Here is an 18,276-nt window from a genome sequence, read left to right as displayed (position 1 = left end):
TCGAAGATTCTTAAGATCTGCTCTTTGAGTCAAACTTCACCTGTCCTTTATATATTGACCCAGCCAAATCAATACAGTCAATAGGTGGAAAGTGCCTTTTTAGAGAACTTGGTGGCAAAGCAAACAGAATCCCTCTGCAGGCATGATCTCTTTATACAGTAGTCTCCCCCTGTAGTCCTTCATACAGTAGTCTCCATCTGTAGTCACTTGCTGAGGGAAGTGGCACCCAGTGGCTTCTTAGGCATAGGTGGTTATGTGGTAAACCACGTTTACTTGACTGTCTTGTCCACGGGATCAAGAATGGACACCTGGGCAGGCTAGGTGCGTGAGCTGACTCTGTAGGAGAGATCTCTCTAGGATTAAAGTGATCTGGTAGTTGTCACTTCTTTCTTGTCTGAGGATGACCTGACCCAGAAAGAAAAATCAACAGTGGGTAGTGAAAACAGAAGGTGAAAGGCACACAAAAAATAAGTGGATAGCAATAATGAAGTGCCAGGCATGGATAAGTTGGAGTCATTAAGATAGAAGAGTGAGAGCGGATGGGGGTGCAAAAATAACAGTGTATATGCTAAGAGGGTTGTGAAATAACCCAGGTATTAGAATTGCACCAGATCTCTCTATCCCCTTGTTAGACTGTGTTATAGTCTCTTTAAGATGTAGTTATATTGTGACTCTGATTCTTTGATCAAATTCAGGTCTTGTGATCTTTCTTGTTTTCCTATCAGTCCTAGACTGGTAATTAAGATTTTTGTCTTCCTGATTTTCAATACACTCTCAACTTCTTGATGGAATCTGAATGAATCCTTTTTGTTGTTGTTGTTATCCTTTTAAACAAAAGAGGTCAAACACAATGGAATTTATTGTGTGGGGAGCAGCTCAATTGAGAACAGGTTAAATTCATTCTCCAAAGCACTTTTGGAAAGCTGCAGCTGTCTCTGCCCTCCATAATGCATCCCTGCTGCTGGTAAAACCAGAACTACTCCCTTGGTATCACCACCACTGACTAACAAACTGCTCCTTGTGAACAGGGCAATGACACACAGTGCTAGTTATCAAATGTGTTATTGATAACAGTAATTTACCAACAGAGGAATTGCAGAGCACAGCGGACCTCACAAAGCCCTAAAGTCATTTTATGGTCCTGGAAACAGCCTTCAGGAGCTTCTGCATGACAGGATCCCTTGCATCAGCCAAATGCCTTGCTGTTCCAGTAAGCAGAATCAACTCTTTGCCTGGCACCCTGAGGGAAGGAGCCTGGAGAGTCCCATAGTGATTCACCTATGGCCCAAGGGGTCCCTCCTTCACTATTGCTGCAGTGTTTACTCAGTAAGAGTTATAATTGCAATATTCAGGAATTTTAGAAAAGAGAAGGTGTCACCTCTGTGTTCCTGGAATTTAGGAATATCCTTTTGGAATTTTCTTTTCATGTCAGCTGCCTCTCAAGGAGATGTGGTTGAAATCAGAACTGGAAGATCCAAGGTAAAAATACATAATGAAAGTTAGGAGCAGCCTGATATTGATTTGGATCTAGTACTCAAGAAACATGCAAAAATCTATAGATTTCAAGCAGAGGGCTTTTAGCCAGACTGGCAAGAGAAACATATAATGTGTCAAATACAGAACACCATCATAAGGAGTGAGGAGTGAGAAAGCCTTCGACATGCTTCTCCTGGGAACAGGAGCCAGTAGCTAACTTGTCAGGCCATAACTGTTTAGGGCTGGAAGAGTGAGGCAGAACCAGATGAAGGTACTGGGCCTTGACTTCCATTTTGCTGGAGGACATCTGTTATGCATTTGAACCAGCCCTTTATTACAACGAATGATCTGTATTTGGCTAAGTTACAAATTCTTTTTTATGTATGACAAACGTGGCTTGTTGTTCCTTCAGAAAAATATGGTGGGAAAGATGCAAAGCTGGTTTCAATATCTGTGTAGTTGGACAACTAATGGAACATGGTACCATCCTCCCGCTGTCTTAACAAATGGCTATGACTATAACTATTAAAAAAAATGTCTATGATTTTTCACTGGCTGATTTAGTTTGAATGAGTAAATTATTTTTATTTCATTGCATTAACTGCCAGAACATTGAATGAGCCGATAACTCCCTGGTGTTGCGGAGCTGCGAAGAACTATTATTCGGAATTGAATTTTTATTGATTTTCTTGTGCTACAATGACTTTTCTAACATAGTAGCATGAAAGGAAAATGAGAAAAAGGCCAAATAGGGCATGGGGTGAGGAAGGGGAGCCTGCTGCTTCCCATGGCCCAGCCTCAGGTGCCCTACATATTGTCGGGGCTTGTTGACTCTGGATGATACTGTTGTTGATCGTGATGTGCAGGTTAGCCACGTACCTGGCGTCACCTCCTCTTCCTTCTCACTGCTGCCTTCGCTCCTCATCACCTGGGGCCTTGTTGGCATTCTGCTGCAGAACTAAGCAGGGTGACAGGGTGAAGAAGGAAGAGAGGTAAACAGCATAGTGCACCAAATTGTTCTGTACCCATGATCGTACACAGCATTCGCATGCGCGCGTGCACACACACACACACATCCTACAGAGTGTGTAAAAATGCTTGTTAATGAGTGTTATTTTAACATCATTATAGTGTCTATTGCATTTCTACATCCATGTTTTTCTCTTCCTAGCCATTTTAACTATCAGAGACCATTTGATATTAGTCCATAATAATCATTCATATGAGTTGGAGTGGGAATTCATATCTCCTCAATTACTCATTCAAGGAGTACTTATTAAGTGACTAGTAATATCTGTCCAGTTACCACAGGTATGGCAACAACCAAACAGATGAAAGGTTTTGCCCTCATGTCCCATGACTAAAATACAGAGAAGAATGTCTCAGAATTCGCAGTTCCCTAAAGTCTGAAGGATATGTTTATTTTTGCTTCCTTCTTGGATAGAACTGATAGATGTAAAACTTGATACAACAAAGTGAAACAAAATATACTTCTCCCCTGACTTTAGACACAGTTTGGTGTGGTTCACAGGTTCTTGACCACTCATATGGAAGAGGGATTATTGTTTTGGGATTTGATTTTTTGTGATTATAAAAGTAATCCACGTTGATAATAGAAATTTTGAAAGAGACAGAAAGTTGATAATTAAGATATCCATAATTGTCCCTTGGTAAAACTTTGAAATGTTGAATACTTTCTTTTCAGGGTTTTTCCTATTACACATATAGTAATCTGAAATCATTTGCAATTTTCAGATGAGAGAATTTTCTATTTTTAAACCATATTTTAAAATACTCAAGTTTTATGCATCTGTAGGCAATTTGGTTCATTTCCTTTATGTAGAACAATGTGACAGTTATTGTTTTACTTCTTCCCATAGACCATGTGTCCATGATTCTGAGTGAGATCAGAGGGTGGAAACATATTTATGCTCCACCCTCTCAATATTTATGAATAGAAGACAAGTCTGATATAGGAGTATCCTTATGTAATGTAGCTTACAGAAAGAGAGGTGAGCAGGCAAGCATTTTGCAGACTTGGAAGAAAGAAAGAAGAGAGCGTTTTTGGAAAGAAAAAATAGAAGTAGGGGTTATGTTTTAAGCCAGTATAAATCTGAAACTAGAGATGAGAACAAGGGTGTATTATGTAGGTGTGTGAGTTGCTGTGCCTCAGCTTGGATAGTTTTCTGACAAATTTTCCAGCTATTGCTAGATTAAGTGCCACTGTGCTGTATCTGTCAGGAACTTCCTGCTTCTCTCTCATCACTCAGCCTTGTTCCTCTAATTGTTTAAGGTCTCTCCTTGCTGTTTGAACATATACTCTGGGAGGGCTGGGAGGACCTATGTCTTGTTCAATAATGTATCTCTACTGTCTGGCAAGTGTCTGGTTTGTGGTCAAAAGTATGAATGAGTGAAGGAGACTTGCACATTCACTGAGTCCCCCAAAGGCACATTACAGGAAGGGCTGCACCAAAATAAGTATGTAATGCAGCTGTACTTATTTTATATAAAAGTCAATGTACTAATAACAGTACAGTTACTACATTTAGAGAATGATTGTTATCTACTAATATATATGTGAACATATCTCTGTATTAGTTACACACACATTCATTTATATATATGATAGAAGTCATTCATGCCCACTATTTAACATTTTATTGAATATTTATCTGCAATATAAGTAGTTTGAGCTCATCATTTTAATGTCTGTGTAGTATTCCATTTTATGACTGCATCAAAAGATGTTAACCCATACTTACATCATTAAATATTTAGATTGTAGCATTTATTCAGCAAATGATGATTTGAACAGTATCACCATGCAAACATTTTTCTGTATAGTACTCTAATCATTTTCTTAGAAAATTATAGAAGTGGAATTATTGAATCATATAAATGAACCCTGTTAAATAATAGTTTAATTGAGGTATCCACATACCATGTAATTCACTTATAGGATCCTTTTAAATAATAGCCTTATTGAAATATTCATATACCATGAAATTCACTTAGTAAAGTACAGAATTCAGTCGTTTTTAGTACATGTGTCGAGTTTTACAATCATGGTCAGAGTCAGTTTTACAATATTTTCAAAACACTGAAAGAAAAGGATTCACTATCATCCTTCAACCTCATTTAATTTCAGCCCAATCAACCAAAAATCAATTTTCTGGCTATTTGGAATCATGTATATTAGAAATTTCATATAAGTGGAAGAATAAAATACATAGTTGTTCTGAATGGTTTCTTTCACTCAATATTATGTTTTTAAGATTCATTCATAGTTTATTGCCAAATAATATTCCATGGATGTTATGGAGCATGCATGTTATCCACTCATCAGATAAGGCCCACACTGATGAAATTTTATGGAAATTTTGGCACATTTATGAACTTCATATGTACCTGATGTCATCTAGTTCTCCTTGCTATTTCGATCCCTGGTGACTGTCATTAAAACAAACAAACTAGCCTGTTTGAAAGAAGAAAGATTCATTGACAATTTTAAAATTGACATTTCTTTAATAATTGGGCTACAGGCCCTTTTAGATACTTGTAACCAGTTGTGTCTGGCTATTTTACTTTATGATATTTATGATTTTTATTTTGCTTCCTACAGATTTTTTATATAGTAAGACAGGCTGCCTGCCTGTCTGCCTGGATTTATTTCTTCCTGGTTGCCATCTTGAATTTCACTCATTTATTTGAGGCTTTCTGTATGTCCCAAACTCTACCAGGGCTGTAAATGAAGAGATAAAAGATCTGTTCCTGTCCCCAAAGAACCTCCATTCTATATTATAAGGCAAGTAGGTAGCCAATTCCACCAGAAGCTAAATACACTGGGGCAGAGGACCTGTGCCTGACATTTTGGCTTATGATGTTTCTAGATAAAAAATAATTTTCAGTTTTGACAAAATAGTATTCACCAATCATTTCCTTAATGGTATTTTCTTCTTCCTAAGATCCAGTAGATATGTTATTTTATTATTGATGTGGCTTTATGTAAAAATATTTCTTTTATAGGGTTTATTTTGGTATAAATAAGACATAAATCTAATTTTATTCTTTATCCAGAAAAGTAATTAGTCATCCTAATACCTTTCCCCACTTAATTTTAGTCACTTTTATCAAACAGTAAATTATTCTTTTTATTTGAATGTCTGTAAAATGCTCTAGTTCATAATTAATTTGTGTCTGATTTATGGTAAAACCACTCCATTTTAATTATCACAGCTCTATAATAGAATTTAGTAATATATGTAACCTTTATTAAGCCCTGTTACATAAGCAGTACTCTTAGAAGAACTTCAGTGTATTAGTATTTAATTTTATAAAAGCTATGTGTAATAGGAATTATTATCCTCATATTACTGATGAGGAAACTGAGACAAAGGGAGATTAAAGATAATTCAAGAGTCAAGGTGCTAAGGGGATTGAAGGGAAGGGAAGGATATGGGATTAGGAAAGACAATGGGATGCATCAGACGTAATTGCCCTATATTTGTATATGAACTGGAATTACATGACCAGTGTAATTCCATATCATGTACAACCACAAGAATGGGAAGTTACTCTCCATGTATGTATGATATGTCAACATACATTCTACTGTCATATATATCTAAAACAAACAAAAAGTAAAAAATAATAAAATAAATCCCCCAAATTAAATATATTTGTATATTAAAGTCGTATGCTTCACATTAAAAACCAGGCTCAGGGCAAAAAAAAAAAAGGTCAAGGTGCTAATGAGTGGCATTCTCAGAATTCAAACAGATAAACGTGCTCAGTGTCCACACTTTTTCCCTGTGTGGACAGTTGTTCCTGGGGTCTGGAATATCTGATCTAGCAGTGATTTAAGTCTAAATCACTAGTTATTATTCAAGTTTGTGATGTATTTTACATTTCTCTTTCCAGATTTGTTGAATTTTTATTAATTACATGAGTTTTTATTTATTTTATTTTTAAAGCATTTATATTTAAAACTTTTAAATGGTTTTATTGCCCACTGCCAAGTTTTTTAAAACTTTAGCTTCCAAATACTCAATTTCTTACTTTGACTTGTTTTTTGTAGTTTATTGGAGAGGGTAATGTTTCCTTTCAGAAAGAGTATATAATCGATCATAATCTCTTGGCTCTGTGTTGTGACACTATATTTTTACTAGTTTACTCATGAATCACAACATATTTGGAAATAGAAAATTAACACTTATGCTTATTTTCTAAAACCAGAACAGAAACAACGAATTTGATATCAAAATCTTGTATATAGCGATTCAGGGAAAAGTTCTAGACATAGCCTGCTTTTTACTGCATTATTAGTTACTCTTTTCACTTATTTTCTGCAAAAACACTTGTAAAATTATTTCTTTCATAATTTTATTGCTTTATTAAAATACAAAATATCACACAGGGATATACATTTTTTTTTTTCTTTTAAACACTATTTTTGCTTCATATCCAATGAGCCCTTCTGGAAACTCAAGTCCTTTTTCAGCTCAGAAAGTTATTATCATTGTTAAATTGATTTTTGTTGATTTTTTTTCCTCAGCTCATTGTGCCCTTTTAAAAATCCCTATTATAAGTAATACTGAACTTCTCTATCTGCACATTATCTTTGTCATTTATTTCATCCTTTTTCTGGCAAGTTCATTAACACTTTATCACCTTCCTCTTGCCTCATTTATTCACTGTGTATTTATTAAGGACCTTCCCTGTATCAGATTTTGCAATAGACACTAAAAATAAAGAGATGAGCCTCTTAGACGTAGAGCTCACCTTGATAGAACTGATGACATAAGAAGGAAAACAGATTCAGAAGAAGTCATTATCAGAGCCACGCTAGAGGACATTGAGTCAGTTCCTGACCCAGTGAGCTCCCATCTCTTACACCTGCTGATCTATGATTTCTGGAGCTGGGGCTGGGACTCCTCCCTTAAAGTTCTACTAAAAGGAAGCAGCAGGGGAGGCTGGACATGATGAAGAGGGAGACAGAACATGTGCTGTTCATTTTCTATCCCTGTCAGCATCATGTCAGCAGAGTTTCTTCATCGTAGAAGTGGCAGTTGCTTTTTGATTCCAGCTGGTTTTTATAAAACTGTCCCAGAGCCAGATTCACTGTGCTCCTCGGAGATGCCAGCAGCACGCTTTGGGTCTGAATCTCCACTCCTCAGGTCCTCTGCCCAAGTGCCTGAGCACCAGGGGGCCCAGTGTCCTCTTCAAGGGTGTTTGGATGCTCTTTAAGCTTCAGAGGGTAATATCCTTAGCCGTTTCTCTGTGTTCTCCCCACCCCAGCTCCAGGATGGAATCTGCTTCCTGCTATTCTCCCTCTCCTGGTTGGTCCTCCAGTTCCTTGTACTTGTAGTTTCTGCTAAAACAACCGGTATACATTGTTTTTCTGGATGAATCCTGACAGACCTGGCTTTTATTTCATCAATTCTGTTTTCTGCACATATTCTATCTGTATGTTACATATGTTGTATATAAACAGAAATGTATGAATCCCTAACCGAAATGTGTATGGGTCTCTGTATTTCTAATTCAGCAGTTATTTTTTTCCTTTATATTGACAGTTTTTGATCTTAGATGTTGTCCCGCTTATGATTCCCTGCCCTTGCATCTCAGTTGCTATTTCCTTTTGACTTGAAAGAAGTTGAATTAGAAATTATCCAAAAAGTGACTCCTGCTTCTTGTCTTCTTAGAGGAAGATATTTAATTTCAGTTTTATGATGTCTTCTTTTTTGTAGTATAATTCTTTTTATATAGCTAGGGATGTTTTCTCTACTATTAGAAATTACACAGGCTTCTGTATGAGTCTTTCAAGCCCTGGAAGGAACATAGGTGATTAAAGTGTTTAGAATGCCTATTCAGAAACTAATTAGGTTGGGGGACCTGTGGTGAAAATCAGAGTAGAGCTGGAAGCATTTGCCAGTGTAAAAGCTGATTTCCACAAGTTTTAGTTTTGGTGTAGTCAGTACCTAGCTGGAGTTTGTCTCTATGTTGACCCTCCTTAGCATTCCTGTGTTGGTCCTCCTCAGGAATCAGTGACACCACACAAGGATCAGATAAATGTAGGCAGAGACTGTTCAGTTTCTCACCTAATGTGATGTCTGGTGCCTGATCGGCTGCCCATTGTCGCTTATGGGTTTAGTTGTCTATCATAGATTCAGACATATATGACATCCCTCCTGTTCCCTGACCCTTCCTCATTGCCTTTAATATTTTTTTTAATTTTTAATTTTTACAGAATGTATTTTGATTCATTGTACACAAATGGGGTACAACTTTTCATTTCTATGGTTGTACACGCTGTAGATTCACACCATTTGTGTACTCATACATCTATATAGGGTTATGATACTTGTCTCATTCCACTATCTTTCCTCCCTCCCCCAGCACCTCATTTCGCTCTACACAATCCAATGCTCCTCCATTCTTCCCTTACCCGCTCCTCCCCCAACTCCATGATGTATTAGCATCTACTTATCAGAGAGAACATTTGGCCTTTGTTTTTTGGGGGATTGGCTTATTTTGCTTAGCTTAATAATCTCCACCTCTATCCATTTACCTGCAAATGCCATAATTTATTCTTCTTTATGACTGAATAATATTTCATTGTGTATATATATATCACAGTTTCTTTATCCATTCATCTATTGAAGGGCACCTAGGTTGGTTCCAACAATCCAGCTATTGTGAATTGAGCTGCTATAAACATAATGTGGCTATGTTACTATAGTATGCTAATTTTAAGTCCTTTGAGTATAAACCAAGGAGTGGGATAACTGGGTCAAAAGGTGGGTCCATTCCAAGTTTTCTAAGAAATCTCCATACTGCTTTCCAGAGTGGCTGCCCCAATTTACAACTCCATCACCAAGGTACGAGCGTGCCTTTTTCCCCACTTCCTCACCAACACCTATTATTTTTTGTGTTCTTGATAATCGCCATTCTAATTGGAGTGAGATGAAATCCTAGGGTAATTTTGATTTGCATTTCTCTAATTACTAGACATGATGAGCACTTTTTCATATATTTGTTGATCTCCTATATATCTTCTATGAAGTGTCTGCCCAGTTCCTTAGCCCATTTATTGATTGGGTTCTTCGTATTTTGGGTGTAAAGTTTTTTAAGTTCTTTATAAATTTTGTAGATTAGTATTCTATCTGAAGTGCTTGTGGAAAAGATTTTCTCCCACTCTGTAGGCTCTCTTTTCACATTGTTGATTGTTTCCTTTACTGAGAAAAAACTTTTTCGTTTGAATCCATCCAGTTTATTGATTCTTGTTTTCATTTCTTGCACTCTAAGAGTCTTGTTAAGGAAGTCTGGTCCTAAACCTACATGATGAAGATTTGGGCTTACTTTTTCTTCTATTTGGTGCAGAGTTTCTGGTCTAATTCCTAGGTCCTTGATTCATTTTGAGTTGAGTTTTATGCAGGGTGAGAGATAGGAGTTTAATTTCATTTTACTGCATATAGATTTCCAGTTTTCCCAACACCATTTGTTGAAGAGGCTATCTTTTCTGTATTGTATGTTAAGGGCACCTTTGTCTAGTGGAGATAACTATTTATGTGGGTTTGTCCCTTTGTATTCTATTCTGTCTGTTTTGGACATCTGGAAATCAATAAATGTAATTTATCACATCAATAGACTTAAAGTTAAGAGTCATATGATTATTTCAAAAAATGCAGAAAAAGCACTTCACAAAATACAGCACCCCTTCATTCTCAAAACACTAGAAAAAATAGGAATAGTAGAAGCACACCTCAACATTATAAAGACAATCTATGCTAAGCCCATAGTGAACATCTTTCTAAATGGAGAAAAACTGAAAACATTCCCTCTAAAACTAAAACAAGACAGGGATGCCCTCTTTTACCACTTCTATTGAACATTGTTCTTGAAACACTAGTCAGAGCAATTAGACAGACTAAAGAAATTAAAGGGATATGAATAGGAAAAAAAGAACTTGAACAATCACTATTTGTAGATGACATCATTCTTTATTTAGAGGATCCAAAAACTCCACCAGAAAACTTCTAGAACTAATAAATGAATTCAGCAAAGTAGCAGGATATAAAATCAACATGCATAAATCTAATTCATTTCTATTCATAAGTGATGAATGAATCCTCTGAAAGAGAAATTAGGAAAACTACCCTGTTTACAATAGCCTCAAAAAAAAACAAAAAACAAAAAAAAAAAAAAAAAAAAACTTGGGAATCAATCTAACAAAAGAGGTGAAAGACCTCTACGATGAAAACTAGAGAACACTAAAGAAAGAAATTAAAGAAAATCTTAGAAGATGGAAAGATCTGCCATGTTCTTGGGTAGGCAGAATTAATATTGTTAAAATGGCCATACTACCAAAGGCATTATACAGATTCAATGCAATTCCAATTAAAATCCCAATGACATGCCTCATAGAAATAGAGAAAGCAGTCATGAAATTCATTTGGAAAACTAGAGACCCAGAAGAGACAAAGCAATCCTTAGCAAGAAGAGTGATGCAGGAGGTATCACAATACCAGAACTTCAGCTATACTAAAGAGCAACAGTAACAAAAAATGGCATGGTATTGCCTTTAATCTTTAATCTTTTAATCTACACATTGGAAAGCGAGCACGTGCTTCCTGTTGGGAATCTTTTCCAGTGAATCTGAGTGTCCCTGGGGTAGCATAGCACGTTGGCTTGGTCCTTTTTTCAGTCTGATCCTTCCTGCATGAGATCTACTAGAAACTCCTCTAAGTGCCTTGTGTATAAATATACCCTTTATAGGGGTATACCAGTGTCAGTGTAGGGGTTTCCCCTTTTTATATGCATATTTAATTATCTACCTAACTGACCTGGGAATGGGGAAGAAAATGGCTCATTTTCTTTTCACACTAATTTTCTTTTCACCTGTCAGTGTAGTTAAGTGCGGAGAATACTAGAAACTAAGCGTTTATTACACTTTGTTTCCATTGAGCAAAGAAAGGAAATAGAATTAGAAAATGAAAAGAATTTTCCCCTTTTAGCTTTGTATACTTCACCTGATCAATACAGATTATTTTTGAAAACCTCAATCATCATTTTAGCAACACTGAGTGAGAATTCCTTTAGAACCACAGCAATCAAACAAAACAAGAAGATAAAAGTCACACAAAACATGCCAGATACACACACACACACACACACACACACACACACACACACACACACACACCCCTCACAAAGCTTTCCATTAGCAAATAGATATCCCATATGTTAGAATCAATCAATCTCACTCTGATAGGTTTGATGTAGTTCTGATGAACGACCAGGTCCTATGGAGAAGAGATTTTTTACTCGAATATCCCTCATAGGACAGCAGAGGAGTACCTGCAAGTTGAATCGTGCAGGAAGTGCAGGGTTTCTATTTCTGAGGTTTACTCACAGTACCCTCATTCAGGTTTTGTTTGGAGTTGCAGGAATTCTTCACACATGGAATCAGAAATCCTGGATCATAATGGGCTGTGGCAATTACCTACAGAATTTGGATACAAGTTGGCTGTCTAACTTAGGGGACAACAGAGAAATGAGAGGATGGATCTTCTCACCTGACTGCAATTTAAGTTGTTTTGAGTTCTTTTGCCATCAATATGCTCATGAAGTCCTCCGAATATATGGTCCTGCTACTGACTACAGACATCAGTTGCCTCTGGGAGGAAAACCATTAAGAGTAAAACTCAGAGGAAAGTGGATTCACAGACTGCTGTGCTTGTTATTCATTGAGTGTTTTTGACTTGCTAAAAGCGAGTTTAATGTATTTATACAATTTATAAAGATGTAACCGATTCTGGAGTTCTCCTTACAGGGAACATATTTCATGTTATTGTAAGCACTGAAGAAAATTAAATCAATAAATCCACAGCCCGTAATTTGAGATACTCAATTTGAAGAAAAATATATTGTCAGGGAGGGAGGGGGAAATCTTTTAAATAGAGGAAGACTTGTAAACAACCTGTCTTGGCTCCACTGTCCTATGCATTCAGGTGACAGCAGGAATTACCTTTATACTGTAAGATGATGAGAATGTTAGCATGACATCTTCCAGGAAGCAAAGGCCAACTCCCTACCTTTTTTAATGAAGCATATGCTGAAGGAGAGAGCAATGCAAATGAAGCTCTCCCTGGCTGAGCTGTCCCTGTGTGTTCTTTTCCTTTAGGAGGCTTTGCTGGTTGGCAGTCAGACTGGGTGTCAGGAAGCTTAGTGGATTTTTTTTTTCTCTCCCTGGCATTGATGCTCTTTGTGACCACTGGCAAGCCAATTAACCTCTCCAAGCATCACCCTTCCGTGTGTAAAAGGTTAATAGTGCAGCTTGTTTGCAAAGTGCCTGAAGCCCTCCGTGAAGGGCACTACTCAAATACCCAGCATTACTATGTGACTGAAGGGTATTGTATTTTTTAATTATATGTTTGGTTGAATAGGTTATAGATTTTGTTGTGGCTGAATGTCGCCCCTTTTCCCTGGTTACAAATAAAACAACTAATAGGTAATCTCACTCTATTACCATCTTCCTGAGCCCCCTAGAGGTTTATGGGAATGACAGAGGTTATAGATTAATAACACATTCTTTAGTTAATAATAAAAAAAATCATGTGCATCTCAACTGTATAATAGCTGTGGATGGCAATTTATTAGGCCAAGCATCTCCTCATCTGCTAAGCAGATAAGGCTGGCAGAGACTCATGAAGTGATAAGGTTCTTTTTTCCCTGCCCCCACCCCCGTGATTTTATTTTTTATCCTTCACATGGATTTAGAATATAAGGAACAATTTTTTTAAGGTGTTTTTTCCAATGTGTTTCTCAGTATTTGGATAAATGGTGCTCTTGTTCTGGAACTCCTGGACAAGTGACTTGTTTGTATGCACCTAAGATGTGACATTAAGCTCAGTGTTTCATTGTAGTTAGAACAAATGTAAATAATATCAGCCTACGGCAAATCATCATGTTTCTCATACTTCTTTGCAGATTTACGTAAAAACTTTGAACAAGATCCACAAGGAAGGGAAGTTCCCATTGAAGGCATGATTGTGCTGCACTGCCGTCCGCCGGAGGGCGTCCCTGCTGCTGAGGTAAGACAGACTCTTGGAAGGAGGCCAGAGACTTGTGTGACCATAATAAAGTGCAATAGTAGAGTCTGTATCTGGTATTCTTCCTGTCTGGACTCAGGTGCAAGAGATGATTAAGAAACTGAAGGGAAGAAGATAGAGAAGCGAGTGGTAGTAGTCTCCCAACTAATCTCTTGTTGAAATAAAGCTCTTGTTAGGCAGCCTGGGTAGCGTCTACCTGCAGTCTTGCCGCTAGTGACCTCAGTTCATGCAGGTGTTATCCTGTGTCCCCAGCCAGGGCACCCTCATCTGCACCTTGGCTTATGGATTCTATTTGAGCTTGAACAGGCAATGTCATATGAAAAGTGCAGAGGGGAAGAGGTAAGCCCCTAGTCCTGTGCCTCACTGGGGGCTTCTCATTCATCACTTGTTCACAGAACAAGAACCCATGTGAACAATTTTTTGTGTTGCAAGCATTGTGCTGACATTAGAGACATAAAATGTGGTGAAGCCACACCTCTGATCTGCTGTCCTACTTTCATAGTGAGGTATCTGGAATCCAGAGCCACTTATTTTTTTATTCCTGATAGGTTTTCTAGAACTTCCTCCATATATTATACTAAACTATGTTATACTATGAGAGTAGTGAAGTCTTTCTCAAACATTTAGTCACTACTCAAAGATGTTCTCATACACTAGTAATGTTGTTATTGTGGAGGGGGGAATGAAAAAGTAAAAAACATGCTTTGTAGAAATTACATAATGTATAAACATTGGCCTGAGTTTAGCAGTAAATGGTCCAGTTGTGATTCTTCTGTGTGAAACTAAAAAACTGTTTTTGGAGCTTTAGTTTAGTCACTGAGAAATAAAGATACTTAAAAAATCTAAACAACAACAACAACAAAGCAGACCTTGTCTTACATTTTATCTAGAATAGCTATGAGATTTTGCATTTGGAAAGATGAAGGAAAGAGGGAAATGAAGAACACACACACTTGCACATTTAGACAGAAATCATACTGGGTGGACACTATTCAAAGCTCAAATGGTTCATAGAAATGAAGTAAACGGACTTGAAAATTAAAGTGCATGCGCCATGCATGGTATGAAATGATTAGAAAGGAAAATGCTTATTTTTAGGTTTTTGTTTAATGTGGAGCAAAAATATATTGATCTTCTTTTATTGCCTTCTTATCCCTACAAAATGTGAGCCCTCATTTCCCAGGAAAGATATACTGTGCAGATAAATGTGTCAGTCTCTTCTAGGACATACCACTTGCTCTTGGGAATCTACTTGACTTATCAGTAGGTCATTACACTTATTACCCACTCTGAAAATCCCAATTTACAAGTGGTTCATGCTCAGAAATGTGCAGCTTCTGTCATACCCTATGTGAAATAGTCCCCTGGTCCACTCATGCTCATGTTTCTCCAATTCTGTGCTGGCTCAGTATCATTGACTTTCACAGCCATAGAGAGGAATGAGAGGGGTGGAAGCTTTTTTTTTTTTTGTTTTTTTTTTACAATTTGCCTATGGGAACCTAGAATACTCTAAATGTCTAGAATTGATTTTTGCAGCTGGAGGTGAGCTTAGATATTTACCTGGTACAACCTTTGTATTTAAGAGGTTGGAAAACTGATGTTCAGATCAATGACCTACGAAAGGTCTTACAACCATTTACAGAACTCTGTTTCTCTGTTTTGAATTCTCCAAAGGTACTTTAGCCACTCATAGTAAAAGTTTGTTTTGGTATCTTACACAGTCTGACTTGCTGTGATTTTTGCCTTCTGCTACTCTGCACCTGAATCACTACAGCCACTCTGGACTCTCAGTCTGCCTCAATGTGATGTGTCTTAGAAGGATGTGCCCAAATGCACAAGTCTCTGGTTTTGCACCAGGAGGCCTGTTCTGGACTTTATTGAAAATGTCACTTCTCACTCCACACCTCTATTCCTGAGCCCTTTTCCTTGCCTTGTGTTTTCTTTTTATCTCTTATCACAAACATACTGTATTTACATTGCTGATTTTCTGTCTACCCCACTGGAATTTAATTTCCATGAGGGGAATTTTTGTTATTTTTGTTCATCTCTACAACTCCAGAACATAAAACACTGCCTCTAGTGGCTTCTCTCAAAAGAATGAAAGATAACAAGTGTTGGAGAGGATGTAGAGAGGAGAGAGCTTTTGCACACTGTTGGTGGGAATGTAAATTAGTGCAGCCATTATGGAAAACAGTGTGAAGGTTCCTCAAAATTTAAAAATAGAACTACCATGTAATTCAGCAATACCATTACCTGGTATATATATCTTAAGGAAATCAAATCAGGATTGCCAAGTAATATCTACATTCTCATGTTCATTGCAGCATTAATCACAACAGCCAAGAAAGGGAATCAACCTAGGTTTTCCATGATCGATGAATGGAGAAGGGAAATGTGTGTATGCATTGGAATACTGTTCACCTTTAGAAAAGGATGAAATTCTTTCATTTGTGAAAATACAGATCAATTAGGACATTATGTAAAGTGAAACAATGACAAATGCCACATCAGAGAAGCAAGGAGTAGAATACTGGGGTGGGGTCTAAGAACACAGAATTTTAGTTACAAGAAACAAGTTGGTACTGGTACCAAAATAGACAGGTAGATCAATGGTACAGAATAGAGGACACGGACACAAACCCAATAAATACAACTTCTAATACTAGACAAAGGGCGCCAAAAATATGCAATGGAAGAAAAGATAGCCTCTTCACAATGGTGCTAGGGAGAATTGGAAATCCATATGCAACAGAATGAAACTAAACCCATATCTCTCACCCTGCACAAAACTCACTCAAAATGGATTAAGGACCAGTTGGATCAGACCAGAGACTCTGCAGATTATAGAAGAAAAAGTAGTCCCGATCTTCAACATGTCGGCCTAGGACAGACTTCCTCAACAGGACTCCCTATCACAAGAAATAAAAGCAAGAATCAATAACTGGGATAGATGCAAACTAAAAAGCTTTCTCTCAGGCAAAAGGAACTATCAGTAATGTGAAGAAAGAGCATACAGAGTGGGAGAATATCTTTGCCAATCATACTTCAGATAGAGCACTAATCTCCAGAATCTATAAAGAACTCAAAAAACTCTACACCAAACAAATACAAATAATCCAATCGACAAATGGGCTAAGGAAATGAACAGACACTTCACAGAAGAAGATGTACAAGCAATCAATAAACATATGAAAAAAATGTTCAACATCTCTAGTAATAAGAGAAATGCAAATCAAAACCACCCTAAGATTCCATCTCACCTCAATTAGAATGGCGATTATCAAAAATACAAGCAACAGGTGTTGGCGAGAATGTGGGGAGAAAGGTACACTCATTCATTGCTGGTGGGGCTGCAAATTAGTGCAGCCACTCTGGAAAGCAGTGGTGGAGATTCCTTAGAAAACTTGAATGGAACCCTCCATTTGACCCAGCTATCCCACTCCTTGGCCTATACCCAAAGGACTTAAAATCAGCATACTACAGAGATACAGCCACATCAATGTTCATAGCTGCTCAATTCATAATAGCCAGACTATGGAACCAACCTAGATGCCCTTCAATTGATGAGTGGATAAAGAAACTGTGGTATATATATATACAATGGAATATTACTCAGCCATAAAGAATGATAAAATTATGGCATTTGCAGGCAAATGGATGAAATTGGGAGAATATCATGCTAAGTGAGATAAGCCCAATCTCAAAAAGCCAAAGGACGAATGATATCGCTAATAAGTGGAGGAGACACATAAAGGGGGGGAGGGAAGGGTTAATGTTATGGGTTAGAGTTAGGGTTAGGGAGGGGGGCAAGTATGGAGGAAGAAAGTTACTGTATAGAGGGTAAAGAGGGGTGGGGAGGGGTGGGGGGAAGGGAGAAAAAATAACAGAATGAATCAAACAACATTACTGTATGTAAATTTATGATTACACAAATGGTATGCCTTTAGGCCATGTACAAACAGAGAAACAACATGTATCCCATTTGTTTACAATAAAAAAAAAAGAAACAAGTTTAAGAGGTCTGTTGCACAACATGGTGACTATAGTTAACATCAATAATCATGCTTGAAAATTAATAGAGTAGCTTGTAAGTGTTCTTCCCACAAGAAGGGATAAGTGTGTGAAGTAATGCGTATTTTAATTAGATCAATCTTGCTATTACACAATGTTTACATATTTAAAAACATGTTGTACACAATATGTATCATTTGTCAATTAAAAGAGAAATTAATTTTTAAATTTACAAACATACTTCTCACATTGAGATGTCCTATAATTTGTTTTGCAAGCCATCTTAGTCAGTTTACATTGCTACCAAAAAAAAAAAAAGCATAACAGAAATATACTATAAACAACAGAAATTCTTTTCTCATGTTTCTGCAGAACTACAATCCAAGGTCAAGCAAGCCAGCAGATTCAATGTCCAGTGGCCCATTTTCTGGTCATAGACAGCTGTCTTCTACCATAACCTCTCATGACAGAAGGTGCAAACTACTCTGGAGTCTCTCTGATAAGGACACCAAACTAATAATAACAATTAGAATAATAATAATAATAAAAATTACCCAAAGTTGCCACCTCCAAATGCCGTTACACTGGGGATTTGGTTTCAATGTATGAATTCTGAGGAGAAATAAACATTCAGTCTATGGCACAATGCATATAAAATTAATAAGAAAACTCAAGT

General features: G+C 37.2%; 1 protein-coding gene across 8 annotated transcripts in view; it reads left to right on the top strand.

The window, feature by feature from the left end:
• Positions 1-18,276, top strand: part of UNC5D (unc-5 netrin receptor D) — a 533,325-nt gene that overhangs the window by 332,730 nt on the left and 182,319 nt on the right. For all 8 annotated transcript variants that reach the window (XM_079139085.1, XM_079139082.1, XM_079139081.1 and 5 more), the window contains exon 4: positions 13,468-13,571. In XM_079139085.1, coding sequence (XP_078995211.1) covers positions 13,468-13,571 — 104 coding nt within the window. The remainder of the gene's footprint in view (positions 1-13,467; positions 13,572-18,276) is intronic.

The sequence above is a fragment of the Sciurus vulgaris genome (genome assembly GCF_902686455.1).
Source record: "Sciurus vulgaris genome assembly, chromosome: 5".
NCBI lineage: Eukaryota > Metazoa > Chordata > Mammalia > Rodentia > Sciuridae > Sciurus > Sciurus vulgaris.
This window is presented reverse-complemented; position numbering and strand designations above follow the sequence as displayed.